Raw genomic sequence first — 27,038 nt, forward strand, 5'->3', positions numbered from 1 at the left:
AAAAACAAAATGGGTGCAAAAGTACCCATACTTGTAATTATTCAATCATTATATTTAGAATGCATTAGTTTTAACTCATGGCCTTTGAAAATTCAGGGACTGTGTATAAGAATGACTGGAATTCCTAAATGATTATTGCGATATTTTTGGTTAAAGCCTTTGAATTACAGATAAGAGTCAGCACTACAAGAACATCTTAATTATTTAATTTCAGTTCCATTGTGATGGTTTACAAAAATGACATAAATAAATGAATAATAATAAAACAAATTTTAAAAATGAAAAAAAAAAACAAGTCACTGTCCAAAGACTTATGGACTGACAATAAGGGTTTCATTTAAAAACTACATTTTTTGGTACACTTTTTGTGTTTAAGAACGATCATTTCATTGTTTTGAGCCCAGTCTTTGTTTCAGTCCTGCTGGTTTGATTTATTTTCACATTATTCTACAGTGCTGATGGCTAAACATGTGAGACCAGCCTCTCTCTTTCTCTTTTGCTCATCCCTTCCTCATCAATAATACAGAACTGGCAACTCTTGCTTTCCTCTGCTGTCTCTGATCCTGCCATGCTTTGGCCGGGTCTGGCCTCCCTGTGGCTCTCCGGGCACGGCGGCGGCGCAGCCTCGCCACTCCTTTGCCTACAACACTCTTTGTGAACACGGCTGCATACCGTCTGTTTCATCTGAGGGCTACGACAACTCTGGCCATGCTCGCTAACGTGCACCACATACAGTTTTCACATGAATTATTTTCACTCTTAACATGAATATGACTTTTGCTTGAGGACTGAAGACAATTGGTGGACAAAATAACAGGGACACCCGCTAATCCGGTATAACAATAAATCCTACCGCTACAAACAAGCAGCGGAGGCCTTGGTGGCAGCGTTGGCGGGTAACTCGTTACATATAATAGAATAAAAAACTTAAATTACGAATTAAATGTAATTTAATGAGAAACATATGTAATTCAATTACAGTTACTAGTTAAACCATTGGTGGTTATAAAGGGATCTGCTTATCCTAGACCCGGATAAGCGGCAGAAAATGAATGAATTACAAAGGGATTACATGTGGATATAAATTTAAAAATCTAATGTGTAAAATATTCATTAGGTCTGTGTTGCTTTGGTGTGCTGGAATGGCCTATTTCTGAACAATGTGGGTCACCAAAAGCCACAGAGACAAATTTGATTGGTCCATATCTTGAATTTGCACCAACACATCCTGTCTCCCGAGCAATCGCTGTCTCAGAAATGCCAATTTATCAATTTTATCACAAGATTTAGTGACTCTGACCTTCTGTAGTGGCTGAAAAGCCTCTCTAGTGATGAGTGACAAACCTCATTCCACACAAACTGGTCCGTTTTGTAAGGATGGGATTGTTTGGAATATTCTTTCATTGGGGACAGAAAAGAGAGGGACACTGAGACATGCAGGGGAGGAGCAGATGTTCTCTGCAGGTGTAACCATGTGATCTTAATACAAGTTATATTGAAGAACTTTTAGTAAACTTTGACAGTACTTGTGCTGCAGCTCCAAGCTAATGTCCTGTCACATCCATCAGTCATCACAACAATTAAAAAAAGCATCTTCTCCACTTTTGTTCATCAATTTTCAAAGATTTCACTTTCTCAGCCCCTATATTTACTATATCTAAGCCGGACCTCCAATAAAGTTGCAGGCTATCAGCATTGACCACCCAAAAATACACCCCAGGAAAATGTTACATTTAATCTGTTTGTGTAATATCTCAAATAAAAGCATATTTTTTAATTGTATCACATGCACAAAAATAAATAAATAATCATCTGTGAGCTGGATGTGCCATGGACCTGAAACTACTGGTTTTGCAGACCTTATCCAGCCCTCGGGCTGCCAGTTTGTGACCTCTATACTAAATGATAAAAAAGTTGACATTCTTTCAGACAAATTAAATAATTTTCATTTCTTTGATGGAAATAAAACCCATATCAGAAAACATTGGGACATGTGGAAAATGCAAATTTAAAATAAAGTAATGATTCTTACATGTACTTTGAATTTCACATCATTACAGGCAGTATGAACACAAGATATTTCATGTTTGTTCTGGTCAGCTTCATTTAATTTGTTAATAAATATCCATCCCCGCTTTTAAAACCTGCAACACCTTCTGAAAAAATAAATAGATAAATAAAAATGATGCACTAAAGCATTTACCAATTTGTATGTTGCCATTCTTTCTGACAACACTTTAAGGATGTTTTGGAATTAAGGATATCAAGTGATGAAGCATTTCAGGTGTTATTTTGTCCCCATTCTTCCTGCAAACACGTCTTAATATGTACAACAGTACGGGGTTGTTGTTGTTGTTGTTGTTGTTGCATTTCTCACTTCATAATTCTCCACACATGCTGATCTTTTGGGAACAGATCAAAACTACAGGCAGGGCTGTCCAGTAGCCGTACCTTTCTTCTTCTGCAACCATGCCTTTGTAACAGGTGCAGAATGTGGTTTTGTATTGTATTATTGAAAAATGCATGGATGTTCCTGGAAAAGATGTTGTCTTGAAGGCAGCATATGTTGTTCAAAAATGTCAGTGTAAGTTTCTGCATTAATGCTGCCATCACAGACATGTAAATTACCTTTGCTGAGGGTACTGACACAACCCCATACCATGACAGACCCTGGCTGCTTTCAGACTTGTTCTTGATGACAGTCTTTTTGTCTTTGGTCCAGACCATACAATGTCCATTTCATTCAAAAAAGATCTAGAATTTTGATTCATCTGACCACAATACACATTTTCACTGTGTGGTGGTCCAACTCAGACGTCTCTTAGTCCAGAAACATCAATGCCAATTTGGGAAAAGGTTAACATAAGGCTTCTTTTTTTAAAGTGAACATGTAACCATCTGAGGTCCATGGACTAGCTAACAACTCCAAATCAATTTTTACCTCCGCCAAGGAGGTTATGTTTTCGGTCGAGTTTGTTTGTTTGTTTGTTTGTCTGTTTGTTTGTCAGCAGGATAACTCAAAAAGTTTTGAACGTATTTTGATGAAATTTTGTGGATTGGTTGGAAATTAAAAGAGGAATAAGTGATTAAATTTTAGTGGTGATCCGGATCACGATCCGGATCCAGGAATTTTTTAAAGGATTCTTCACCATTGCGGGATAGGGGGAATTTTGACATTCTAGTTTCTAACTACACAAAAACAAGGCCGAAAGGCTTGAAAAAAATTAGGGTGTAACATAGTCAAATGTTCTTCCAAAATTCTATCGGATTCCGGATCTGGTGATCCAGAATATGCAAAAATATAGGGAAAATAGAAAATGTGTCAGTGTGAGGTGACAAATGAAGCTAGAGATGCACAACTAACACCAAATTGTAGCTGAATCTGTACTGATTCAGTAAGGTGTCATCAGATTTGATGTAGCTTCAAATGTTATGGAGTTAGATCCAGAAGAAAACCGCCATTACCGAAAAATCGTTTTTATACAATAACTTTTGAACTAATAAAGACATAAAAGTGATTCCAAGTTCTAGTGGTATGTTTTCATGGTCAAGGATGTCAAATATAAAGGAAAGAAAAGTGTATGTATCATAGTTTTGAATAGAACACTGGGCCAAGGAGGGAATCTCTTTAGGGTCAGTGACCCTATGGCCTTGTTAGTAAACGATGTCAAATACAACACACTGCAAAGAGGAAATCCCTCATGACAAACTATACAGGGCTGGGGAGCACAATGAATTTATTAGATGAAGGACTATCATTTGGCATTATTATATTTTAGTGGCAATGAATATCACTATCCAGATTACTTCACTTAGCAAAAGCAAAGTGATGAGTCAGCAGTGGTTAAGTTCTGGTTCAGTGCACATCACTGAACAAAGTACACAAGGTGCAAAACCCACTCCCAGGTGTTGATGAATCACGCCTAGGATCCAGAAAACCCAGAGGCTGACATCAGCACTTTACTGTCGCATATATTCTGCTTCGGTGCACTTCACTGAATATATAGAAGGTGCACTTCATTATGTAGCACATGCAACACTTAAAAAATAGTTCTATTTCAGAATTTACTGTTATTTACATAGAGAAGTGTTTCATAAATGTTAAAAAAAATTCATATATTTGCAGTTTAGTTGAATAATAAATTGAATTTTGTCTATTTGTTTTTGTCTATAAGCACATGCAATATCAATATCAGTGCTCAGATGACAGTAGCTTCTGGGAAAGGTGCAAGTTGCAATAAACTGTGATGCCAAGCGTTAAGGATACATGCTATCCAGTCACAGCAGATGAAACTTTTTTACTACTGAGCAAACATCATTGTTAGACTTTTTTAGGTTCAATGATTCCACGGCGTGTAGATGTTATTGCGTCAGTGACCCCATGGCCTTGGCGGAGGTTTGCACTCTATGAGTGCTTCTAGTTTTCTCTTTTTGTATATACATTTCTGAACCCATGAGGAATAAGTGGCACTTGTGACAGTAACTCCATACTGCAGTGCTTAACAAACATTTTCCAACGTAATCCAGCGCCCATGTGGTTATATCAGCTATTGATGAATATCTAAACTGTTTTTGATGTAGTGCCATCTGAGGGCTCACACATCGCAAGTGCTTGGCTTTGACTTGTGCCTTTGTCTTTACACACTGAAATTCATCAGGATTGCTTGAATCATTTAATGATATTATAGACTGTAGAGGGAGAAATGTGCAAATCCTTTCCAATTTTTCTTTGAGAAACATTGTTTTTTTTAACATTTCATTATTTTCTGATGCATTTGTCTAGAGATTGTGTGGCTATCTTCTTTTCCTCAAAGACTCAGCCTTGTATAAATACAGCTTTTTATACCAAATCATGATTACAATTATGTTCTGACATCACCTGATTCAAATAATAACTTTTTTGCCTCATTACTATAGTCATCTACTGTATTGTGCCAACTTTTTTCTGATTGGAGGCTGTAAAAATCCATCAGCTTACTCAGTAATTATGAAACATGAGCTGAATTGAAATAGCTCATCTTGATGTGAGCGACCTCTTCATCTTCACCTGAACAAAGTCCTTTTCATAGACTCTGTTGTATGGCTGGGGTGCCTGGCTGCCTTTTGTTTCTGTCTTCTGTTCTCTGTCTTTTGTTTTTCCTTCCAGGTGGCATGCGTTCAGGACTGAGTGGCTGTGTGGCTGAGTTATCAGGACCTCACCCTGATCACCTGAAGCTTGTCATGTGCAGCTGTGGTGCATCTTTATGGATTGGGGCATGGTTGCATTTAAGTCTGGAGTACACAGTGTGTATTTGCCAGAGACTCGACCTTGTGACCAGACGGGTGAGATCGTCGTCTAGAGAGCCATCTCATCATCATGGATGCAGAGACCGTACCAGGTTTGATGCCATGGTCTGTGAAAGAGGAGGGGGTGAGGTCTCACGCTCGTCAGCACACTTCCTGAGGTACTTTAGGTTTTGTGACTAACATGAGTACCATCAGTAAATGTGGTGTCCCTCACACCTTATTATATTGAGCTGTTATGTTGGTCGTTTAATCAGCTTCCACTGCAGTGGAGAATTGAACTGGGTGTTCCATGCCTGCAGGGTGGGAAGCTGATTGGTGATTAAGCCAGGAAGTGTTTGCTGTTTATGTACACCTTTGAGTGGTCTCTCTGTGTGTGGAGTGGTGGACTCACATGATGGTTTCTTCTTTCACAGACTTGGTTGGTCGCGGCCACCTGGGGGGTGTCGGCGGGGTCCTTGGGTCCAAACTGTTCTGGCTCCGGACCGTTTGTGCTGCTGGGAGCGCACCGTCTTTCCACCTCGCCAGACCGCGCACTTATTTGTTTGTAATTTAGCACTCACTGTTATGTTATTAAATTCTGTTATCCTTTGTACTGTGCTCTGCTTATTTTATACTGGGTCTTACTTCAAACGCTGGTCGGTTCTCCGCCCGCGTCCGACACATAACAGACTCATAGTTTTGTGCACGTGTCATAAAGTTTCTGGGTTCGCTTTTGTCCTGACCTGCGCAGTATTCCGCCCAATAGGGAGGCGTTGAGGCACTCTGGTGGGGACAGTCTTCTTTTCACCTCAGCAATGGTGACTTTGTACTTGGACGTGGAGCTGAGTAGAGACAGTCTGCCCGGTACTGAACAGAACAGATCTGTGGGATTCACCACACACGTCCCACCTGCACACAAACAACACATCTGTCACAACGTGACGCACAAACTGAACTTTTCTATACTTCTTAACAACATAACCTTCATGATGAAGTCTTCTCCAACAGCTGCACTGTGTGTCAGGTTAGAAAAGCTACCAATCCATTGGTGGAAACAGCTTGTGTAAATATTTTCTTGCATTATGCAAACAACACATTCTGACCAAATTATCGTCGCATACCCGCTGGTTCATCCCCGACAGTCAAATCAAATAAATTTTATTTATATAGCGACAAATCACAACAAACAGTCGCCCCAAGGCGCTTTATATTGTAAGGAAAAAGCCATACAATAATTACAGAAAAACCCCAACGGTCAAAACGACCCCCTATGAGCAAGCACTTGGCGACAGTGGGAAGGAAAACTCCCTTTTAACAGGAAGAAACCTCCAGCAGAACCAGGCTCAGGGAGGGGCAGTCTTCTGCTGGGACTGGTTGGGGCTGAGGGAGAGAACCAGGAAAAAGACATGCTGTGGAGCGGAGCAGAGATCAATCACTAATGATTAAATGCAGAGTGGTGCATACAGAGCAAAAAGAGGTGAATAAAAAGAAACACTGGGTGCATCATGGGAAACCCCCCAGGAGTCTAAGTCTATAGCAGCATAACTAAGGGATGGTCCAGGGTCACTGACTGTCAGGGACAGTCAGTATTTCAGCACAGCTTTAATTTAAAGAGCAGGTATTTCAAAGTTTTCTCGGATCACAGACTCTGTACACATCCACAAACATCTGCATTGTTTGACCTTTGACCTGAAAAGGAAGTGGTCCCTTAAAGAAAAATAAATCTGGAATATCAGCCGTCACCACATCAGAATGTCAAAACAAATGTTGATTCATTAAACACACACACACACACACACACACACACACACACACACACACACACACACACACACACACACACACACACACACACACACACACACACACACACAAAACCCTCCTGTAAAGCAGGATTTGCTAGTGTTTAATATGTTAATAATAATAATAATAATCCTCATTGCTTGGATGTGGATTCTGACCTGCTAAAAAGACACTTCATGAAACAGACAAAGTCAACATACTGGAAACATTTTGTCTTTCACATTTTCAGCACCACATAGAACAAATACCAATTTTAATATACTTTATAATGAAATAAATTTAAAAATGATAAACAAATGAACTATTTAGACTATTAAAAGTCCTACCTGCTAACGTCATCAAGCCAACTTGTACATTTTGCTCATAAAGAGAATTAATGCGAACAAAATGTGTCTGTCTGTTTGTGAACAGCCTGGAACCCACAATTTTTCTTATACTGTTATGATTTTTTTTTAACAGAGGACTCATATCCTGATAGGCAAGAACTGATTCAATTTTAAAGGTCATAAGTTAAGGTCAAACTCTGGAAAAATATTGGAAAAATTCCTATCCTTTAACATTCAAAAATTCATAACTCTGTTAAAAAAGGTTGAATTTCTTTCATATTTGTGAGTGTTATGTAGGGCGGTATAAATTTGATCTTGATCTGATCCAGAATTACAGATTTTGTGTCCATTTAAATTTAACATTGAAAGCTCCATTTAATGTATATTTTACATTATATCTTAGTCAAACATGACCCAATCACTCTCATATTTCAAAGTGAAGTGCAGACTGACACTCACTATCACATGATAAAATTTGATCTGGATCTGAGCCATATTCCAGATTTAGCAGCTATGTGATTTTAACATTGAAAAGCCCATGTGGTGTATATTTTTTTATATTTTAGCTGGTGAAAAGACACTTCTAACAGGATTTTGACATTGAAAATTTTTTCCAAGGTAAAAAATTTGTGGAATCAGAAACTAGTGTTGGCGGAGGTTTGCGCTCCAGTTGTACTGTGATTTTTTTTTTTTTACCTGGAAGTCACATTTGTGCCTTTTCAGAGAAAGTTTGAATCATGAAACTTTGTCAGTGAAAAATGGTAAATTTGTTTCCTGCTGAACAGCAGATGAGCCTTCTCTGCCTCTACCTACAGTACTTTTTGTACTTTAGTGCTTCGAGGGCGGCTTTAGCTGTGCACAAAACATCACACAGTGTCTGAGTAGTTCTTATTAGAAGATGTTCGCACATCAGGATGTGATACAGGGAATAAATGCCAAACATCTTGCTGTGAGCAAACAGGAAGAAAAAAACGATTGTGGTTGTGATTACAATAACTTGTGATATTTTTGTTAATATGTTATTAATATTGCTTTGATTTTAGGTTTGATTTGGTTGGTTATGTGGTATAATAGGTACCTATGATGTATGCTTTTATGTATTATGTAAAAACTAAAGCAATACCTGTGGATAAATCCACTCAAATCTAGTCAACACCACCCCCACCCCAAAAAACAAACAAACAAACAAAAAAAAAAACCTTAAAACATACAACCCCTGGTAAAAATTATGGAATCACCCGCCTCGGAGGATGTTCATTCAGTTGTTTAATTTTGTAGAAAAAAGCAGATCACAGACATGACACAAAACTAAAGTCATTTCAAATGGCAACTTTCTGGCTTTAAGAAACACTATAAGAAATCAAGAAAAAAAGATTGTGGCAGTCAGTAACGGTTACTTTTTTAGACCAAGCAGAGGAAAAAAATATGGAATCACTCAATTCTGAGGAAAAAATTATGGAATCACCCTGTAAATTTTTCATCCCCAAAACTAACACCTGCATCATATCAGATCTGCTCGTTAGTCTGCATCTAAAAAGGACTGATCACACCTTGGAGAGCTGTTGCACCAAGTGGACTGACATGAATCATGGCTCCAACACGAGAGATGTCAATTGAAACAAAGGAGAGGATTATCAAACTCTTAAAAGAGAGTAAATCATCACGCAATGTTGCAAAAGATGTTGGTTCTTCACAGTCAGCTGTGTCTAAACTCTGGACCAAATACAAACAACATGGGAAGGTTGTTAAAGGCAAACATACTGGTAGACCAAGGAAGACATCAAAGCGTCAAGACAGAAAACTTAAAGCAATATGTCTCAAAAATCGAAAAATGTACAACAAAACAAATGAGGAACGAATGGGAGGAAACTGGAGTCAACGTCTGTGACCGAACTGTAAGAAACCGCCTAAAGGAAATGGGATTTACATACAGAAAAGCTAAACGAAAGGCATCATTAACACCTAAACATAAAAAAACAAGGTTACAATGGGCTAAGGAAAAGCAATTGTGGACTGTGGATGACTGGATGAAAATCATATTCAGTGATGAATCTCAAATCTGCATTGGGCAAGGTGATGATGCTGGAACTTTTGTTTGGTGCCTTTCCAATGAGATTTATAAAGATGACTGCCTGAAGAGAACATGTAAATTTCCACAGTCATTGATGATATGGGGCTGCATGTCAGGTAAAGGCACTGGGGAGATGGCTGTCATTACATCATCAATAAATGCACAAGTTTATGTTGATATTTTGGACAATTGAAAGGATGTTTGGGGATGATGAAATCCTTTTTCAAGATGATAATGCATCTTACCATAGAGCAAAAACTGCAAAATCATTCCTTGCAAAAAGACACATAGGGTCAATGTCATGGCATAGGGTCAATGTCAATGAGCAGATCTGATTTGATGCAGGTGTTAATTTGGGGGACGAAAATTTACAGGGTGATTCCATAATTTTTTTCCTCAGAATTGAGTGATTCCATATTTTTTTCCTCTGCTTGGTCTAAAAAAGTAACTGTTACTGACTGCCACAATCTTTTTTTCTTGATTTCTTACAGTGTTTCTTAAAGCCAGAAAGTTGCCATTTGAAATGACTTTAGTTTTGTGTCATGTCTGTGATCTGCTTTTTTTCTACAAAATTAAACAACTGAATGAACATCCTCTGAGGCCGGTGATTCCATAATTTTTGCCAGGGGTTGTATATTGTAGTCAATTTATTAAATTTAATTAAATTGAGCAATCATATAAAATCTGTCAAATAACAATAGCTAATTAGTTTCATAGGTTTCTTTTGTCAGAGTAAAGGCTTTCTGAGCAGCTCTCCCACTCAGCCTTTTCTCACTCTCTCACACATGGACTGAAGCACATGGATCCTTGAGCACTTCCTCACCATTATAATGCACTCAGCCACTTTATTCTACACTGCTGTACTATCATTGTTATTGTTGCAATTAACATGACAATAACAATAATTATTATTACAGCACCTTTACTGCTTTTTATTGCTTTTTAATTTTGTTTCTGTGTGCAACCACAATGGATTCAAAATTAATTCATGTTCCTGTCATTATTTTTGTCTTTGGAAAACCATGAAAAAAAATTTCTCTAATGTCTCCTCTTTTAAGCAAAATAAAATGAAAATATATTTACTTACTTCAGACATGTCATATAGTGAGGTCCATAAGTATTTGGGCAGCAGTGTATTTTTTTTTCTTTGTAATTTTGTCTCTGTGTACAACCACAATGGATTCAAAGTGAAACCATCAGGATGTGCTTATAGTGCAGACCGACAGCTTTGAAAGAAGAGGTTTAACAAAACAGTCACATTAGTCATTTTTACACACAGTCCCAATAATTTAAAATGCCATAAAATGTTTTTATCATTTGTATTCTATTTTTATTATTTGCAGGGTGATGTGCAAGTAAGAATTTCATTAGTTAAATTGTGTTTTTGTGTATATGACAATAAACTTCTATTAAGTTCTCTTCTGTTCTAGTATTTTTTGAAATCTAAACTGATGAATAAAATGTACATTAATTTAATCAGAGCAAAAATAAAATAAAATATTTGGATATAATCTGTTGAATCATTAGTTTTTCCTTTGCACGGTTATTGGAAAAATACTGAGAATCATGTTCCAAGGTTCTTCTAGATGATTTCTATTTAATCTTGTTATAATTCATCATTTAAAAATGCTGTCATTGTGTTGCAGCATTGGATTTTTCTTCTTTTAAAGTCAGAGTTTGTATATAATATGTTATATCATTTATTGGTGATAGCTTGGGATTTTGTGCGATGTCAAGGCAGTGACATTGCACAAAATGTTAGCATGTGCTGAGTACCGCCATTATGCGCAGTGGGATTTATAATGTGCTAAAAAAGTAATGTACTTGTGTTGGCTGAGGACCTCAGCATGAAGAGTGCCTTAAAGTGGTGATTCATTATGGATTTAATTGTTCAGATGTCTTGAAAACCCATGAGCATCACATAACGTGATTGTAGCCAATGTTAGCAAGAAAACCTAGGGTCACATCGCGTGATGATAATGATAATCACATAGTGTGATACTAATGGGCTAACATTAGCATAAAAACTCACTAGCATCACATAACACAATGCTAATGGGCATCATATAACGTGATGTTAACAGGCAAATGTTAGCATGAAAATGCACTAGGGTCGCATAATGGGACATTAGTGATCATCACATAATATGATGGTAATGGGCTAACTTTAGCATGAATACTCATGAGCATCACATAACACAATGCTAATGGACATCATATAACGTGATGTTAACAGGCTAAGGTTAGCATGAAAACACACTAGGGTTGCATAATGGGACATTAGTGATCATCACATAACATGATGTTAATGGGCTAACTTTAGCATGAATACTCATGAGCATCACATAACACAATGCTAATGGGCATCACATAATGTGATGCTAACAGGCTTACATTAGTACAAAACTAGCTAGGGTCACATATTATTATATATATTAGCATATATACATTAGCATCACGTTATGATTATCACATAACGTGATGCTAATGGGCTAATACTCATGAGTATCGCATAACAATGCTAATGGGTATTTTTTTGAATGAATGAATAAATGATTTTATTTGACACACAGACTCAACAATAACAAAAAACTGTTAACTGTTAAAAATCTGTTTAAAAAACTGTTAAAAAAAACTTTAAAAAACTGTTAAAAACTACCTGTTTTCATGTTAATGAGTTTTGATTAACATGAAAACTCATTAGCATCACATAAGACAACACACTAACAAACTAACTTACACACAGGTTTTGAGCTTACACAGTTATGATAGACATTAATATTTGTTTGATTTCATCAAATCAAATCAATTTCATTTATATAGCGCCAAATCACAACAAACAGTTGCCCCAAGGCGCTTCGTATTGCAAGGCAAAGCCATACAATAATTACAGAAAAACCCCAACTGTCAAAACGACCCCCTGTGAGCAAGCACTTGGCGACAGTGGGAAGGAAAAACTCCCTTTTAACAGGAAGAAACCTCCAGCAGAACCAGGCTCAGGGAGGGGCAGTCTTCTGCTGGGACTGGTTGGGGCTGAGGGAGAGAACCAGGAAAAAGACATGCTGTGGAGGGGAGCAGAGATCAATCACTAATGATTAAATGCAGAGTGGTGCATACAGAGCAAAAAGAGAAAGAAACACTCAGTGCATCATGGGAACCCCCCAGCAGTCTAAGTCTATAGCAGCCAATGAAGAGAGGCCAATATGGGTGAGATATGCTCTCTCCTTCTAGTCCCTGTCAGTACTCTAGCTGCAGCATTTTGAATTAAATGAAGGCTTTTCAGGGAACTTTTAGGACAACCTGATAATAATGAATTACAATAGTCCAGCCTAGAGGAAATAAATGCATGAATTAGTTTTTCAGCATCACTCTGAGACAAGACCTTTCTAATTTTAGAGATACTGCGCAAATGCAAAAAAGCAGTCCTACATATTTGTTTAATATGCGCATTGAATGACATATCCTGATCAAAAATGACTCCAAGATTTCTCACAGTATTACTAGAGGTCAGGGTATTGCCATCCAGAGTAGCAGGAAATTAGAAGTCATCCATGTCTTTATGTCTGTAAGACAATCCTGCAGTTTAGCTAATTGGTGTGTGTCCTCTGGCTTCATGGATAGATAAAGCTGGGTATCATCTGCGTAACAATGAAAATTTAAGCAATGCTGTCTAATAATACTGCCTAAGGGAAGCATGTATAAAGTGAATAAAATTGGTCCTAGCACAGAACCTTGTAGAACGCCATAATTAACCTTAGTCTGTGAAGAAGATTCCCCATTTACATGAACAAATTGTAATCTATTAGATAAATATGATTCAAACCACCGCAGCGCAGTGCCTTTAATACCTATGGCATGCTCTAATCTCTGTAATAAAATTTTATGGTCAACAGTATCAAAAGCAGCACTGAGGTCTAACAGAACAAGCACAGAGATGAGTCCACTGTCTGAGGCCATAAGAAGATCATTTGTAACCTTCACTAATGCTGTTTCTGTACTATGATGAATTCTAAAACCTGACTGAAACTCTTCAAATAGACCATTCCTCTGCAGATGATCAATTAGCTGTTTTACAACTACCCTTTGAAGAAAGCCTGTGGTACACAGCCAACTAATAAAGACAGACTGATCATATTTAAGATTCAAGTATTAATTAATGGTAGGCCTTCCTTGAGCAGCCTGGTAGGAATGGGGTCTAATAGACATGTTAATGGTTTGGAGGAAGTAACTAATGAAAATAACTTCATTTCACTAATCACTAATTTCATGATTTTATTGTTTTATTTTACACTTGATTTTGTAATTTTATGTTTGATTTTGTGATTTTAACACTTGATTTTATTTTGTTTGATTTTAGTGATTTTACACTTACGAGTAATTTTATAATTTTATGTTTGCTTTTAAAATCTTATGTTTGTGTGATTTTATGTGGTTGTTGCTTCATGAAGTGTAAACGGTATCTATAATGTGCGCCTTTAACTACTATGTGAATATTTTTGCACTAATAAATTAATTATAAATGATTATGTTTGCACCACCTCTACATTTGCCTCTAACCTTCTCATAGATTAAATCTGAGCCTGTTTTGATGTTGCTGGATCAGTTTTTAATTGCACAGTGTTCATGTGGCGTTCGGCCTACTGGGATGCAGCAGCCTTTTGTTTCTGCACACAGCTGAAGCTGCAGACACGAGTCGCTGTCCAGGTGCTGAAATGAAAGGTGGAAGCTGCTGTCCATGGTGCTCAACCGAGCTGACATTTTCTGAAACCACAGGTGTATTTAAAAAAGAAAAAAAAAAAAGATGCACTTTCCTTCTATTTCAGTCATGAAAAATAAAGCTCATTTTAAGTGATAAAGTATTACATTTACATTAGAGGATATGCAAATATATTATTAATTCTGCATCAGCTCAGTATTTGTCTGCACAAATGTCCCACGGCTGCAAAACAAAAACTTCTTTTAACCACCAACTCTATTTTATTTTGTACTTGAGGCTGCTGAGAGTAACTGAGGAGTCTGTGACAATGAAGGTTTTTGCTTCATTAATTGTTTCTAAATCAATATTGCGCGATCCTCCTGGAGTATGTCGACTTAACTTTGATTTGAAGAGCAAGATGTGGCTACTGTATATTTTATGATTCATCTGCCTCATTATTAAATCAAACAACAGGGCGTGCCGCTTTGTTACGACGCCACGCTGCAGGCAGAAGACAACATACAGCCAGTTGTATTCGAGCAATCTCAACCATATTTGCCAGCAAAACCCCTGATTATGCGATCAGGTGTAATTTATATTTTCAGAATCTGCAGAATCCGCTATTCCCAGTCACACAAAGCTTCCTTTTTTGTGCAGCGGAGGAGGAGCACCATGATCAGCAGAGTCACCTTTAATTTGCGCACCTGCTGGTGAAGAAAAGAAAGAAAAGGTTGTTGGATTCTAGTTGGTTGCACTTAGAGACCAGACCAGATGTAACCGGGCTGTAAGTGGTCAGCTGATCCGAATGATAACCGCGCACACCTGTGGAGTCCGGCACGCGTCCTGCGTCTGTGTGACACAAACAGGGCCGACCTGTCTGTCAGATTCACGCACTCCGACAGGGGCGCGCGCGTGTGAAAGCTGCGGGTTCGCATCATATTAATTCCCCTAAAAATGTTTTGATTCAAAGTAGTTTGTATTTTATGTTGCCAAGGGCAATCGAAAAGAGCTATTGCCGGTAGTGCAGTCAGTGAGCGCGCGGGCCCAGAGGCGATAACGGTATTTAAGCAACGGAGAGTAGCCTCGGGCTGCGGCGCGAGCGGCGGGCGGGATCACACGCGGAATCAAGCGCCTTTTACGTGTTTGCCACAAAATTAAAGAAAAATAGACACGGGCCAAATGTCATTCTGCTTATATTTTAACAACAATGTTTATATCTCAGGGAAAGGGAAAAAAAAAGGCCAGCCAATGTCTTGACAGAAAAGAGATGTGCGCGTGTTTGGGCTGCTCGCGTGTGACAGATCGGCTTGATGTGGGAGACTGCCGAAGTGGAAAACGGGAGCGCGGTTTGATTAAAAACACAGACGACGACTCCTAAGTAGGATCCGCGTTTCTTGAGTGATTTTCTTTTGAAAAAGGTTATGTGAATATTCATGCCGCCAAAGCCGCAGTCAGAAAGAACAACATTAATATGATCTCGGCTGAATCCGGGGCCCCGCTCGGCATTAGCATATCAAAGCGTGCGCCCGAGGCGAGAGAAGCTATCGATACGGGAGCGGGAGGTAAAGCAAAGATTATTGGTTGTGATGGTTGGAGCGGCTGAGCTCAGGGCCAAATACGGCACACCATTAACCGAAAGTGATAGCGAAGGGATTCCGCGTCAATCCGGCAGAGGGGCCCCAACTCCTCGGCAGAGCTGATGAAAAATTTAACCCGAGACACAACTTTCCACTCTGCGCGTAAAATATGCGTTTGTGCGCAAATCCGGACTAATCAAGGGGTAGGTGCCAAAAATAACATCCCAGGCGCGTAAAAAATAAAATAAAATACAATAAAGCCACCAGTGAGGACGCAGGCCTGCAGCCAAACACAGGTTAACCGAATCATACAGAATAATTAATGAAATCTTGAGTTTTTAACAAATCCCACAAAATGCTAAATATTACAAGATAAAAATCAAATCTCCAACACCTCTATTATTACTGTTTTACAGCACAATCACAACCTGCCGTCCAAACATAATTTAATTGAAAGCCAATCTGGTGGATCGCCACAAGGCATTTCTATATGAATTACACTTGTCTTGTTTTTGTGAAAATAATGATTATTTTAGAACTTTCTAACTTGTTGGTTCAGTAACTGTGTTATCAGTTAATCCTTTTTTGTTGTCTTGAGGCACTTTCATTATTATTATTATTATTATTATTATTATTATTATTATTATTATTATTATTATTATTATTATTATTATTATTATTATATCATTTTAAAGTGTTATGTTCATGTCTGACTTCAAAAAGGATTTTTTTTTTGTTGATACAATTGGAATATAATTTAGATTCTAAAAATGATATGCATCAATATCTCTACAATATTTAATATTCCTGGAGTAATTTCAATATAAAGAGGTGAACTAACAACATGCGTTGGAGTGACGCTGTTAAATTGTTTATTATGACTACATTTTGTAGCCGTTATTATATTATGAATAGATTTTATACCATATATTGTGAAAAGAGACATGCAGCACAGTTCAAATGTAGCCACTGCAGGTCTGACTTCAAACAGGGTCCTTTGTTGTTGCTGTTGGAAGGTTTTTTTTTTAGGAAGGGGGGGGGGGGGGGCTCAAGGGGGAATTTTCTTTAAGTCTATCGTAATAATTATTTTAGAGAGTTTAATGTTGTTTTAATGCTAATACATTTATTGTACTAATACCTCAGCTTTTAATAATGTAGTCTTGCTTTTATTTATAGATATCAATTTGAATTATTAACGCATGTTGAAATGATGACATAAAAAGATATAATTTATATAAACTTTATATAATTTATATAAACTTTATATATATAAAGTATATTATATATATATATATATATATATATATATATATATATATATATATATATATATATATATATATATATATATAGGGAAGGGGCTCTTTCAATTGACTGTAATAATTATTTTATAGATTTTTAATATACTGATTTTTTTATACTACACCAACCAGTTAATCACTAACCATATATTCCTGCTTTTTATTTTGACATACTGAATTGAATTAAAAACATGTGCTAGACTGCCACCATAAAAGGAGCAAATTATTGTTATTAGTTTATTACAATGCTGTTATATCATTCATATTAATAGTATGTGCAACATTTTGTGAAAAGGAAAATGTGGTGCTGTTAATAAATAAAGCAGTTGGAGATCTGAATTTATAAGGGATGTTTCGTTTGAGATTGCTGTAATACATTTTATTTGTTGTGACAACCATATTATTTTACAGTCTACCAAATAGTTTAGATTTTAACACATTTTGTTTTACAATAACCGTTTTACAACCATATTCTCCTAATTAGATTTTAATGAACAGAAGCAAATTAACATGACAGGTTGGGGTTGATAGAAAAACAACAGTTTGTTATACTTTAGTTATTATCTCAATAAAGATATTTTTGCTTTATGTTTAAATAAATTGCTTTAATAATTTTAGAGTCTTCTAAGTTGCTGGTTTACATGCTTAATACAAAAAAAAATATTGCATAATAAATTAAGAAAAAATTTTGGTAGTATTATTATAATAATTATTATTATTACTATTCTTTGTTATTAGTGTCAGTCTGCACTTTCTTTTTGGGGGGTGGGGGTGTGGTGAGACATATTGGAAAATGGATCAATGTACCAAATTTCGGTTTCATGCAAACTTACAATATTGCAAAAGTATTGGCTTCTGTGACTGTGTGTGTGTGTGTGTGTGTGTGTGTGTGTGTGTGTGTGTGTGTGTGTGTGTGTGTGTGTGTGCGTGTGTGCGTGCGTGTGTGTGTGCGTGCGTGCGTGTGTGTGTGTTTTTTTATTTATTTTTTATTATTATTTTATTTTTGCTGCTCCACTCATCCTGCGCGTGCTGACGTGTATTTGAGTGACAGCGGGTTTTGGCGGTGGAAACAAGAAGCGGCGCGCTCGCGCTGGCAGCACGCGCTCAGTGTGTCAGTGTTTAAACGTGGGCCCGCTCCCGCTGTAACAAGTTGACAGCAGACAAGAAAGGAGTGTGTTCCGCCTGTTTGTCTGTGTGCTCCGCGTGTCTTGTCGTGTCGAGCCGTGAGCGTGTGCACGGCCTCCGGTAGAACAACAGAGAATAAACGGGGGCCCTTACCTCTCCGGATGACGCCCCCTTGGCCGTTCAGGACGAGCCCACACTGCGCCTCCACGGAGCCCTGCGGAGACACGAGCAGGGAGATGAAATCACGTCAGCCACATTTTACGCAGCTGGAGCAGCTGTCAGGCTGCAGCCGCCACGTTTTGTCTCTTCCTGCGTGGGAGTTGGGATTATAATGAAATGGGGGCGTTTATGCGTTTTATCATTTGGCCCCAAAAGAAGGCGAACAATGAAAAGCACAAGCAAAATGAAAAACAAAACAGACAACGACGTCATGATGAGCTTTATGACGATAACGAACCCCTTCAAAGCTTTTATGGTGTGCGTTTTTACGCAGCGCCCAAAGTACTCTGTGCGCACTAATTCGGCTTTTTGTTGGAATCAGCGAAAGAAAGAGTGCAGCCCACTCAGAGGAAAGATCCTCCACGACCTGTTGGGGTCACGTCACGGCGCTCAAAGTATACGGAAAACTGTTAAAGACACCAGTTTGGGTGCAGATCCGACTCGCGTGCTTTTGCAATGTTATATCAAGAAAGGAGAACACGCGCTTTTTATTCAGAAAACACTTAATCCCCCGTGCGAGCCTCGAGGCCAGCAGCCCTGATTAAAATAAACTGGGACCCCCCCCCCCCAAAAAAAAAGCTTGTTGTAGCTCTTTCTTAACCAGCTCCGGCTCTGTTTCTTTTCTTCTCTTCCGAAGCTAAAGTGATTATAAAATCAATATACAAAACGTAGAGGTCTTGCATGAATTAGCTTAGTGACGGGAGAAAGGTGTGGCAGCTGCTTTTGTTCGCCATGAAAATCTCTTTAACGCGCTACAAAGTTGCGACCGTGCTGCACGAGACCGCGCGCGCATCTGTTCCGTTCTATACATCCGCCTCGCGCAGCGGCCCCACGTTCACGAGACGCTTTTTTCTTCTTCCCACTAAAGAGCCAAAATACCCCGCTTTTTAAAATTCAAATTATTATGAAATATGGTTGGAAATATGAGTCACCGTATAATACAATAAAATAAGATGCAATTAGGTAATTTTACACGTTTTTAGAAGCTTTATGTTTATGTAATAATGTAAAATTACTGCATTTTACATCAGAAAGGAAGGCAAAAAAAAAAGGGATCCACGATAATGGTTGTCTGTTTATTTTAAATATAATGGATAATTCAGGAAAGTTCCATTTTAACTTTTTGTATACAATGAAATTGTTCTTTACAAAATATGCTTATTTGTATTGTTTTTTTTAAGAGATTTTATTTTTTCAAAGCGTCATTTCTTTGTTTTATATATTTGACATATATTATGTTATGTACAAAATATCTTATATATGCCACCAGTGTGCTTGCACCAGGGGTTGGTAACATTCGACCTTGTGTGAAGCACCTTGAGGCAACTTTGTTGTGATTTGGTGCTATATAAATGAAATAAATTGAAATTATATGCACATATAAACGACTCTATTTTATATAACAAATATATAAAATATTATGTATAATTTTATAGACAATAATCTATATATCATTGTATGTATATACATATGTAAATATTTTGAAGTATCATTTATTTTCGATGTTATGTATTTCTGTTTCTATATATATGTGTGTGTGTGTGTGTGTGTGTGTGTGTTTACATATATGCAAATATATGACACATTATTTCTTATACAATTTCATGTATATTATATACAATTTAATATATATTTTTAAAGTTACATAGATGTGAATAGCGTCAAAATAGCGTTATCGAATTTAATTTTGATAAATAGTTAACTAGTCTGGTATTATTCGTCGGTGTGTTTAACTGGAGTGTTTTTTTTTAGCTCAGATTTGCTGCATAAGTAACGAACTTGATTGACGTTAAGTCGCTAATTGGATAAACTACGGTGCTTTATGGCGCTTGAGCCGGCCATTGTGCCCTGAAACCCGATCCGTTAATCCGCCCTTTACCGGAGAAAAGAGAAACCAGCGGCTTTTCTTCGCCTCAGCAGACAGCCGGACACACACGCGCACGCCCAAGAACCGTGCGAATTCGTTTTCATCTCAACCATTTCTTTACATCGAAAGGAATTATGTAAAATACGGGTCACGTGTGTTTTCTGGAGGAGAGCTTTGACAAAGGAATTGTATAGACTGCCAGTCAATTAACCTTTAGAAAGGGGCGCGCGGCGCCGTGCACGCGCCACATGTTGTTGGGGTTTCTGTCAAAATAAAATCGAGATGATATCCAAAATAATTTAGTCCAAAAGTGGGACAGAGACACAAAGCCACACAACACACAGACAAAAAAAAAAGAGAGGAGGAGATGTGTCCGATGCTTTGTGAGGGGAGCAACGTTTGGAGGGGCACACTGAGGAGGAGGAGGAGGAGGAAGGAGGTGCTGTGGGCCGCCGGTACCTGCAGGTCGTCTGTCGCCGGGGGCGGGAGGCCCAGGCCGGCGGCGGGCAGCAGCCTCTGGTCCGGATGGTGCATCCCGACGCCGTAGGCCTGGGAGCCGTGTGACGTCATCAGCGACAGGTCATGGCGGCGGTAAGCGTCGAGGCAGCCCAGCTCGCGCCGCTGCTGCTCGTCCAGGCACGACGACTTGAGGGCCGAGCGCGCGTTGTGCAGGTTGATGAAGTCGGCCGGTTCGCCGTGGTGGATCTGCTGGTAGTACTGACCCGAGTGCAGCGAGTTCAGCCCGTAGGCCTCCGGGGCCACGGCCGGGTGCGAGTGCTGGAACTCGTAGTGGAACGACTGGTGGTGCAGGGGCGTGTACTGGTGGTTGGCCGAGAAGTACGGCGACGCGAACTCCGTCCCCGCCGGAGCCGGGTAGGTGAGCGGGGAGGAGGAGGAGTAGGCGACCGAGGAGTTGGCCACAGACTCCAGGCAGCCGAGCTGCATGAGCCGGTAGCTGTTTGATCCGTCGTGACGTATCTGGAAGATAATAAAGAGACGGGGAAATATATGAGCCGTGTCGTTTACTATTCTCCCTCTGCCGCCCAAACACACCGCTCACACACACTCAAAGACTTTTTTCCCACACGTTAAAACCACCTGAAGGAAATGTCATCTCCACGCGCCGGGAGGGGAGCGAGCCGCGTCCCGTGTTTTTCCCCCCTTTGGCACACCTGTCACTCTCCTCCGGCGCGCTAAAAATGCGCGCTGTTAGATTTTATTATCAGCCAGAGCTGCTGGCAAATTTACTGTCCCGGCTCTGTCGCTGCTCGGTGAAGCAGCGGAGAGAAAACGTTCTATAATCACAGTCACACACACGCACGAGCCCCCAGAAAGAAAAGCAGCTCCCTTTTTCCCCCACCAGCAGCGCGCGCTTCTTTTGCAATTCTTTAAATTCTTGCGCTAAGAGGCTCCGTGTCTACACAAGCTTCGTCAAGCACAGCCTGCTAGTCTCACTTTTGGATTTCACAAATTAAATAAGCGAATAAAATAAACGAGTCTCACCTCCGCGTCGTGGACAAGTCCGGGGAAGGTCGCTGACATTGTGCTTTCTCCAAAGTAACCCGTTTTTGGTTCTCTCCCCCTCTCTGGCTCGATGGAACAGCAATAATAAAAAATCGGTAAAATCCTCAAAAAAGCGAGAGCAATGGAAAAGTCCTTCCCAGCTCGCGCGCCCTCGTTTAACGGCAGAAAGCTGGCGGAACGAGCGCGTCTCCCCTCTGCACGGACGGGGCTGGCGCACGGATTTTGTACTTGCAGGGTATTTCTCGGCTGATGTCGTAGGTCCCTTGGTAATATAGAAGTTTTGAAAATTAAGCATCAGCACTGAGGAATGGGAGGACAATAGACGGAGCGGAGCATCCCAGGAGACACGGAATAAATATTGTATCTTCGCCTTAATAAGGAACCGAGCTCTTCTTTCAACATTTTCGCCGCTTTTTCTGGACATTTTCCTTTTTGACCCGTTTGCATTTTCACCGGCTCTCATGCTTCGATTTCGTCGTGCTTTCGTTTTTCTTTTCTTTTCATAAATTTACAGGTCGTTTTCTTTTCGACGTGCGGGTTTTCAACGGAAACGTACGTTTGTTTTTCTGACATTAGAAAAGTAATTTGGATAATTATCCTACGGAATAAAAAATATAGATATTTTGCATCTTTTTTTAACACAACCTCGGAGGATTTCGTTTGGACGATTTCGTTGCTTTCTGGCTCAAGGGTGAATTTTCATTTTCATTATTCTTATTTTTAGACAGTTTTAGAGAAATTTATTCCTATTAATTAAACACTTACATAGTAATGAATTATTCGAAATTGTGATTATTTTACAATCACACATAATAGATAAAACACATAGAAATGATGTGCATTTGTGTAACCTGATTTATTTTGATGCAGTAATAGCAATTTATGTACTTATTTCAATTTTATATCAGACGGCAGCAATTAAATCCATTTGTTATCACTTTCCTCATCGTTTGGACATTTTAAAATGTATTTATTCGGGGATTTTGTTTTTTATGAGGGGGAAGGTGGGGGTTACCTGGAGCTTTTGTGAAACACCGAAGGAAGCACGAGATCATCAAACCCTTTTCTCTCTTCCGAACGCAGTATTCAGTGTGTTACCAGGGGCGCGTGTGCACATCGGCGTGGAATAATGGCGTATTATTATTAATTATTATTATTATTATTGTACAGTGGGAGAAAGTGTTGTGTGTTTTTATTGTTTTATATTATTTATTTTTTGTTATCTTTTCGTTAGTCGGTCAGGCTCGCGAGCTTTGTCCCCGTGTTGTAACTCACCTGAGCGCGCGCCCTCGGGGTGGTCCCGCCCAGCCGAATGAAGCTGTTGCTTTCGCGCGATAAAAAGGTGCATTTATAATGTTTCAAATAAAATATCAAAAGCTAAAATAAAATATAATAATAAAATAAAATATGTCTATTAAACCAGGTGACAATGAATGGTGTTTTAGGCGACCAGTAAAAGATGAAAATGGGAAAATCAGAGTGAAGGAGCAAATTGGGAAGCTCGATTTAAAAAGTCCGGTTTGTATGACGAGTGTGAGTGTACAGCCGGTAGCTGCCTTGCCCTTAGGCTACCCGGGAAGTAAGAGACATACACAAAGAGAAGCAAAGGGGAAAAAGCAGAGAGAGAGAGGGAGAGAGAGAGAGAGAGAGAGAGAGAGAGGGAAAGACAGACAGAGAAATCAATGGGAGTACAGACAAGCCATAATCACATTTTTTTTTTTTGTTTTCTTCCTTTCAACTGTAACAGTAACCAAAGCGACTCTATGATTTTTTTTTTGTCTCTTTTTTCTCTCTCTCTCTTTTTTGTGTGCAGACTGTGACCGCGTGACGCCCGGATTGACTCCGCAATTTAATTAAGCAGCTATTTTCCTTCCCATCTGTTACTGCGTCTGTCCATATCGCAATAATAATAATAATAATAATAAAATCGTAATAATAATAATAACGTTTTTCAATCGATACAATTTATCAGATAAAAGTTTTGCTCGATTAGTTTTTATTCATTTTTCTTCTCTGTTGCGTTATTCTGCTCCATCGCTAAAAACAGCCCCAAACAATTCGAAATATATAATTGGTTTGTTTATTTATCAATTTCATTATTCGATGTTTGCACACACAGACTTGCGGTTTTATGGCTAAAAAAGTCAAACATGCGGCTCCGGGACCGGTTTAAATAACCCGCTTTTTAAAAGTTCTCAAGGCCTTTTATATTTTAATTAACCGCACGAGTCGTTACTTTGCCTCGAGGCTGGACGTGAAACCTCCGCGCGAGGAGGCCGGATGTGGTACGTCACAGAGCAAAAAAAAGAAAGAAAAAAAAAAGGAGAGAGACAGAGACACGTCAATAAGGGCACGCGAAATGTTCTCACATAGGTCTTATTGAGCATAACTTTATTTATTTATTTATCTATTATGTGCACACAGACCAAAGTAATCAGCACAGCACTGAGGTTAGAATTTCAGCTTTGTTTATAAAGTTTTTTTTTTTTTTTTTTTTTTTTTTTGGCGAAGGGTGGTGGTGGTGGTGGTGGGGGGGGTGTGTGCAGGTTTGATCAAACCATACAGGGAAAATCATGTTGTCACGGGCCTGCAGAGCTGGAATCGGAGTTTAATCTGTTTCCTCTCTCATCATCATCAAGACCGGATCAAAAGATCAACATTTGACTCCGGTTATATTTCTCCTGCACGTTTGACAGGTTTGACAGAAACACTGGTCAGAGTGCAATTCTGAAAAAGTTCAATTATATATATATATATATATATATATATGTGTGTGTGTGTGTGTGTGTGTGTGTGTGTGTGTGTGTGTGTGTGTGTGTGTGTGTGTGTGTGTGTGTGTGTGTGTGTGTGTGTGTGTGTGTGTCAGAAATCCTGAGGCACCAGTTGCGCGGTACAGTCCTAATCATGGAGCTTAGTGCTGAGGAGTGGCCCCGCTGCACCAGATGCGCACTGATCTCCGGACAGGAGCCAGTCCATCTGCCGCCTGAGCAGGCAGGGAAAAGGCCCGAAACCGAGCACAGTACAGCCCAGAGGCGAGAATTTAGATCGGGGACAAGACTTCTGGATGGACCCGCTGCTCCTGCACAGCAGGAAGCACCGCCTCACATTTGCAGGGTGCGCCAAAATGACACGGACGTGCACCAGTGCCCGGTGTAATAACCACGTTATAACTCAAACACGTTAAATGTCAGGTTTGAAAGTCATGACAGAGCGTTTGGCGACCCTGTGACGGGTCAAGTTCACAGTGAGGCTATTTATGGGTTTGCCATTACAAAATAACACTATGATGACGTAATAAGACAATGCAATATTAACTAATTTGTTAGATTTTCAGGCGTTTCTCTGGCTTTAGATCTGGTAGCTGCAATAAGCAGAGTTAAATGTTCATAAGTGCATAGTTAACTACTAATAAATGCACAATTCATTTTGTTTTAATCTAAATAAAGCAACAAAGCAGCTCAGTGAAGGAAAGTTCAACAAATCTGTCAAAGTGGCCAAGAAGACCAACAAGAAGTCCAACTGGAGAAGAGTAGACCTTTGGAGACATTGTATAGGTTGTATAGGTGCACTGTAAACCCAAATGTTCAAATTAATTAAAAAGATCAAGTAGTGCAAACTCAAGGTTTTAAGAAAACGTTCTACTTACTTAAATATTTCAAGTTTGTGTAACATGGACTTGCTTTTTGAGTAAATTAAATTCAGAATTTTTGATTGACTTGGACTAATTCTACGAGGTATCTTATAAAACTAACCGGCAGTTTTATAAAAAAAAAAACTATATGGATTTGATTGACATGCGATTACACCAATCATGCTTGAACCCTCGTGCGCATGCGTGAGTTTTTTCACGCGTGTCGGTGACGTCATTTCCCTGTGGGCAGGCCTTGAGTGAGATGTGGTCCCGCCCTCTCGGCTGAATTCCTTTGTTTCACATGCTGCTCCAGACGGCGCTCGTTGCTTTATCAAAAATTTTTCTGGACCTGTGAGGAATATCCGAGTGGACACTATTCAAGAAATTAAGCTGGTTTTCGGTGAAAAGTTTAACGGCTGATGAGAGATTATGGGGTGTTTCTGTCGGTGTAAGGACTTCCCACGGAGCGGGACGTCGCGCAGCGCTTCCAAACGCCGTCGTCGGTCTGTTTCGACCTGAAAACATCCTAATTTAAGGCTTAATTCACCAAGGACGTCGTGAGAGACCAGAGCAGATTCAGAAGAGGCCGGCATGAGGACTTTGTGCGGACATTCCACTGTTTAAGGACATTTTTTAATGAAAGACGTGCGCGCAAATTCGCTGAGTCGTTTCCGTGACGACTCTGTGAATCTGTGTGCACCGCGACAGAAAAAACACCTCCGTGTTGAAAACCATTTGTAAAATTCAGGCGGCTTTTGATGGCTTTCAACAAGTGAGTAACTGAGAAATTGTTTAACAGCTTGGGCATGTTCCAACTTTCCCGTTAAGGTTTCTAACGGAGGTGTTTTTCCTGTCGCGACCCCCCGCGGTCGGGTCCGGCCCGACATGCGACTCTGCCCGCACGTTCTTTCATTACAAAATGTCCGTTAACAATGGAATGTCCGAATAAACTCCTCATGCCGACTTCTTCTGAAAGTTCTCTGTTCTCTGACGACTTACTGCGTCAACAGAGCCTGAAATGTGGAAGTTTTCAACTTGAAACGGCGAGACGCTGCCGCCTCGAAGCGCAGATCGCCGTCAGGCGCCGTGGACCGTCCTTAAAGCGACAGTTACAGACCAAAATCTCTCATCAGCCGTTAAAATTTTTACCGAAAACCAGCTGAATTTATCGAATGGTGTCCACTCAGTTGTGCCTTACAGTTTTGAAAAAATTTTGATCAAACAAAGCAGCAGTCTGAGCCATTCCTAAACAATGAAAAAATCGACGAGAGGGTGGGCGATTCCTCACTCAAAGACTGCCCACAGGCGAATGACGTAACCGACAGGCGTGAAAAAACTCTCGCATGCCCACGAGGGTTCAAGCATGTCTGATGTAATCACACGTGATTCAAATCCATATGGTTTTTGAAAAAAATAATAAGGTCGGATACTTTTATAATAGACCTCGTATATTAAGTAAGCAAACCTCAAAGCACAACTTCAGCAGAACCTAAAACAATTAAGTAATTATATATGAAAAAATTAAGTTCGCTGAATAAACAGTTTAGCAGGGGTGGTGGCCAAGAGGTTAGCGTGCTTGGTTTGGGTGCAGAAGGTTCCAGTTCAAACCCACCCCTGCCACTTTTCTCCATAT

General features: G+C 39.4%; 1 protein-coding gene across 1 annotated transcript in view; it reads right to left on the bottom strand.

Moving 5' to 3' along the window:
- Positions 1 to 21,214, bottom strand: part of tfap2d (transcription factor AP-2 delta (activating enhancer binding protein 2 delta)) — a 32,699-nt gene extending 11,485 nt beyond the window's left edge. Inside the window, exons 1-3 of the mRNA XM_034162255.1 lie at positions 20,710 to 21,214; positions 18,318 to 18,378; positions 6,009 to 6,174 (exon numbers count right to left, since the gene is read on the bottom strand). Of these exons, the coding sequence (XP_034018146.1) occupies positions 6,009 to 6,174; positions 18,318 to 18,378; positions 20,710 to 21,195 (713 nt within the window). The 5' untranslated portion in view covers positions 21,196 to 21,214. The remainder of the gene's footprint in view (positions 1 to 6,008; positions 6,175 to 18,317; positions 18,379 to 20,709) is intronic.
- Between the last annotated feature and the right edge of the window lie 5,824 nt (positions 21,215 to 27,038).

This window comes from Thalassophryne amazonica, chromosome 21, assembly GCF_902500255.1.
Source record: "Thalassophryne amazonica chromosome 21, fThaAma1.1, whole genome shotgun sequence".
Lineage (NCBI taxonomy): Eukaryota > Metazoa > Chordata > Actinopteri > Batrachoidiformes > Batrachoididae > Thalassophryne > Thalassophryne amazonica.